The sequence below is a fragment of the Arachis duranensis genome, chromosome 6 (assembly GCF_000817695.3).
Source record: "Arachis duranensis cultivar V14167 chromosome 6, aradu.V14167.gnm2.J7QH, whole genome shotgun sequence".
NCBI lineage: Eukaryota > Viridiplantae > Streptophyta > Magnoliopsida > Fabales > Fabaceae > Arachis > Arachis duranensis.
In genome coordinates, this window is record NC_029777.3 from 52,665,752 (window position 1) to 52,670,337 (window position 4,586).

Genomic DNA, 4,586 nt, shown 5'->3' on the forward strand with positions numbered 1-4,586 from the left:
AAGTTACAACAAGTACTTTGGATCACACATTTAAATCCTTCACAAGTATTTATCTAGTTCAACATAAAACACACAATTACACAATCAAAGGTTTATAAGACATAACCAAAACACAAAAGAAAACAACAAAGCAACAATTAAATTTCTAATAAACTCTAAAACTCAAATCCTCCAATATCTTCATCTTCCATGGCATCAACATCATCATCTTCACCATCTTCATCAGAAACATCATTTCTTTCAGCCTCAGGTTCAACACGGCCAACAAAATCTTCATCATCATTCACATGTTCATCTTCTTCCTCTATTAAATTTTGTTGTGGATCCCCAATATACTCATTCTCACCTCCCTCACCCATGTTGAATTCATTACTATTCATACCTGGAATAGCAAATTTATTACTATTTGGATCATCATTAGTATTGTCATTCATTGGCAAGTGAGAATGCTCAACACTTTCAGCAATATTTTCATTAACATCTTCAGTTATCCACTTATCATCAGAATGCACTGCATCAAATTCAAGTTCTGGAGTTTTTTTAATTTGCTTGCCCTTTAACTTCAAATTATACATCACATACACTAGATCATTCATTTTCTTTTGATGCAACCGATTTCTTCTCTTTGTATGAACCTACAAACATATAGTGCCAATAGTTAATAAAAATAAAAAAATTAAAATTAAAATAAATAATGAATAGTTCTAAGGAAGTAAGGAATAAGGAATTACCATTTCAAATTCACTCCAATTACGCTCACAACCAGATGAACTACAAGTTAAGTTTAGAACTCGGATAGCAAACTTCTTTAGTTCTGGACAACTATCTCCATAGAAGTCCCACCACTCAGCAGGTAGCATGGTCTTCCTACTACTCTTTGCAGTTTCATTACCAAAGAGGCCTCTAGCATAATGAAAGTCAGGAAGCTGTAGACCAACCTTTTTCCTTTCTTCCTGGTTAGGAACTAGTTTTTTCAAACAACTATATAGGCCAATCTTAATGTCAGCATCATCAACCATGAAATTTGGTTCATAGTGATAATGAGGATTAAGATAATACGCAGCTGCATGCAATGGTCTATGCAATTGACTTTCCCACCTTCCATCAATAATTTCCCATATAGGTTCATAACTAAAAATAACAATGCAAATGAATAAAAATAAGAAAATTAAATAAATAACTGAATATAAGAAGAAAACATGGTAACATAATACACATACTAACATGATACATTGATAATCAAATATTAAAGCTTTCAATTAGTCAAAACTCAAGATTACCTCTTTTTAACAAAACCGAAGTTAGTCTTGATTGTTTCTTTGGCGTTTCTCATGCCTTCAAAGATGAAACCCATGGCTGGTTTTTCATCTGAATCAACCAAGCGAAGGACTGTAATGAGAGGAGCAGCAGCCTTGAGGCATATGACAATATTCTTCCATAGCTTACTATCCAAGGCCATGTTTTGAACTCTTATTCCTTCAGGCGTTGATGCAACCTTAGTTGTCTTCCAATCAGCAGAAGTAAACATAGTCATCAACGGTCCTTTATTATCATGAAGACAAGTGAGAGTCAAGTACGCAGTGGCGAATCTTGTGGCACCTGGCCGAACCAAGTCCTTTCCCTTTGTAAAATTCCTCAACATGCTAATGAGCATACTCCGAGAGTAGATAAAAGTGGTGATTTTTCTTCCCTTTTTTATGGTTGTTTCATGCACCTTTAGCTTCTTTTCAAAATCCTCCAATATCAAATCTATGCAGTGTGCAGCACATGGTGTCCAATACAAACTTTTTCTAGTCTCCATCATTCTTTCTCCAGCAGCCTTATAATTAGCAGCATTATCTGTAACAATTTGGACTACATTCTCTTCACCAACAAATTCTACGGCATCTTCTAGCATTTTGACAACTTTATCCATTGTTTTCGAGATGTCAGAAGTGTCCAATGAATAAAGAAAAATTGTTCCTTTAGGGCTGTTCACCAAAAAATTACAAATACTACGCCTTTTTTTATCAGTCCATCCATCCGACATGATTGAACAACCAGTTCTCTTCCACTCTGCTTTAAATTCAGTAAGCATTTCATCAACATTGTTTACTGCTTTCTTTAATTGGGTTTCTCTTAACTCATGGTAAGAAGGAGGTTTATAGCCAATTCCATATCTACCAACCATCTCACAAAACTTTAAAAATTCGGGATTCTTAATAACATTGAAAGGAATAGCACTTGTATAGAAAAATATGGCACATTGTTGATCACATTGTTCCTTTAGATCCTTCTTCATCATTTGATTTATTGTTGATTGAACTTGAGCCCCTTTTCCTTTTGTGACAAAGTTGCGAATATCTTTCCCCTTTTGTTGAGAATTGTCCTTTTCCTTTTCTGTTTGTTCAGGATAATCCTCATCATCACCAAATCTTCTCTTCTTCAATGATGCTTCTTTAGCCTCCACACAAACTTTCAACATCACAGCCTTCACTTCTTCAGGTACTGAAGCACAAGGCTCTGAATCCTCTTTAGTACCGGCAAGATGATGCTTGAATCTGTAAATCCCTCCGCTTATAGTCTTTGAGCAATAATTACACTTCACTTTTTTACCATTACCTTGAACATCAATCCCATGTTTCCATCATATATCACTTCTATTTCCAGTTGCATTTTTTCTCCTAGAAACAGCAGGTGTAGGTCTAGGAATACTAGGAAGCGAAGACCCTGTCCCTGAACCAACATTCTCAGACATTTTGTATTTTTATCCCTAAAAATCAACAACCCAAACAACAAATTCAGATTCAGATTATCCACTAACTAAATTCAGATTCAGATTATCCAATAACTAAATTCATAACTAACACTAGTTTCAGCTACACTTACAACAATAATGTTTAAAAGATGAAAAATTTTTAGCATCATAAGACTTAATCAATAATCATCAGTTCATCACTCCAAATGCAGTATAGCAAGCAATTTCATTTAAACAAATTTCTCATTGTCATATGAACCCCCTTTGAGGTCATCAATATGATCAAGCACAAACAAATTAAAACAATGGCAACCAGAGTCAACCACCAATACTCCAATACTCACTTTATCACACAAGACACAACAGATACATTTTCATTTAAACTAACAATTCAGACTTCAGACTTTCAATTAAACTAACACAGTAAGTCAGTAACACTAACTAACAATTCAGACTTCAGAGTTTCAATTCAGACTTCAAAATTTCAGTAAACTAAATATAACTATATAACAGAAGCAGAAAACAAAAGAAAAAAAATATATAACAGAAGCACTATCCACACATTTTAAGATTTTAACCATGATTGAAGCATGAAGCATGAAGTACAGATTACAGAAGCAGGCAAGCAGCATCAGTTTTTTTCACACATTAATTTTTTTTTCAACAGATCAAACGCAGATCAGGGCCTTAATAAATTTGCAGAATTGAATAATTGCAACCAAAATTGTTAGCATCTGAATTAGTTTAACAAAATTACCTTGGAGATGGGCACTTGGGCAGACTTTATCACTTGAAGCAGATCGGCAGTGCTTCAGTGAAGAAAAACAGAACAAGGCTGGCTGACGAGGGCAGAACAGGGGAGGGGAGGCAAACGGCGTGGTGGACTGGTGGTGGGCTCTGGCGCTGTGCGACTCTGCCTGGTGGTGGCCTGGTGGGCTCTACGAGACTGCGACTCTGCGTGGTGGTCCTTCACTGGGCTCTGCGACGCTGCGTGGGTGAGAGGTGGGGGACGAGCCGACGACGACGAGGGATGAGGCGAGGGGAGGTGAGACCGTGAGAAGGCGAGGGGTCCGTCTGGACTCTGGCGTCCGGCCTCTGCGTGGCGGCGCAGACAACGCTGCCGTTTGATGGTGGAGGGTGTGAGACGAGTGAGGCTGGCCGTGAGTTTGGTTGAGGGAGTCACTAGGGTTTCAAACTTTAGTTCACTCCTTCATTAGTGGGTGTGGGTGCCGGGTGGGTTTAGGTTGCGGGTTTGGGCTAGCGCCGGGTTTTTTTTTTTTCTGGGCCAAAACGACGCCGTTTTGGCAAAAATGGGCAACGAAATTAAACTCGCTGACTCGCTAGTAAACTCGCGAGTTTGCACGATTTTATCCGAGGCTAGCCGAGTCAACCCGAGTCTACCCAGAAACGAGTTTATGTCCGAGTCAACTCGATTCCACTACCTAAGCTCGTAAACTCGTACGAGTTTACGAGTTAACTCGCGAGTTTGACAACCATGCGCCCAGCTTTTTTTGTGTAATTCCTCTGCAGTATGTTCTGAATCTTCAATTCTCTGTATTATTGACTTGAAAAGACACAAATTAAAAATATTTTTGGATTTTTACTAATAAGGAATAATCAAAATGCAACTAAAATCAAATAATAATGCATGCAAGACACCAAACTTAGCAGTTTGTATACTGCTGACACTTAACAAAATGAGAATGCATATGAGACTCAGCCAAGGTTGTCAAACTCGCGAGTCTAGGTAAACTCGTGGAGTTGACCTAGACTCGACTCGTAGACTCGACTCGTAGACTCGTACGAGTTTACCTGTTATACATTTTAAAAAAAAAAATATATATATATA

At 37.7% G+C, this 4,586-nt stretch overlaps 2 protein-coding genes across 2 annotated transcripts in view; both read right to left on the reverse strand.

Moving 5' to 3' along the window:
• The window catches only part of LOC110273003 (uncharacterized), a 21,866-nt gene extending 19,129 nt beyond the window's left edge, over positions 1-2,737 (reverse strand). The window contains exons 1-4 of the mRNA XM_021125823.1: positions 2,695-2,737; positions 1,281-2,601; positions 732-1,131; positions 215-635 (exon numbers count right to left, since the gene is read on the reverse strand). Of these exons, the coding sequence (XP_020981482.1) occupies positions 215-635; positions 732-1,131; positions 1,281-2,601; positions 2,695-2,737 (2,185 nt within the window). The remainder of the gene's footprint in view (positions 1-214; positions 636-731; positions 1,132-1,280; positions 2,602-2,694) is intronic.
• A 1,743-nt stretch (positions 2,738-4,480) lies between these two features.
• LOC107493817 (uncharacterized) overlaps positions 4,481-4,586 on the reverse strand; it is a 2,025-nt gene continuing 1,919 nt past the window's right edge. Inside the window, exon 2 of the mRNA XM_021125824.1 lies at positions 4,481-4,549. Coding sequence (XP_020981483.1) covers positions 4,481-4,549 — 69 coding nt within the window. The remainder of the gene's footprint in view (positions 4,550-4,586) is intronic.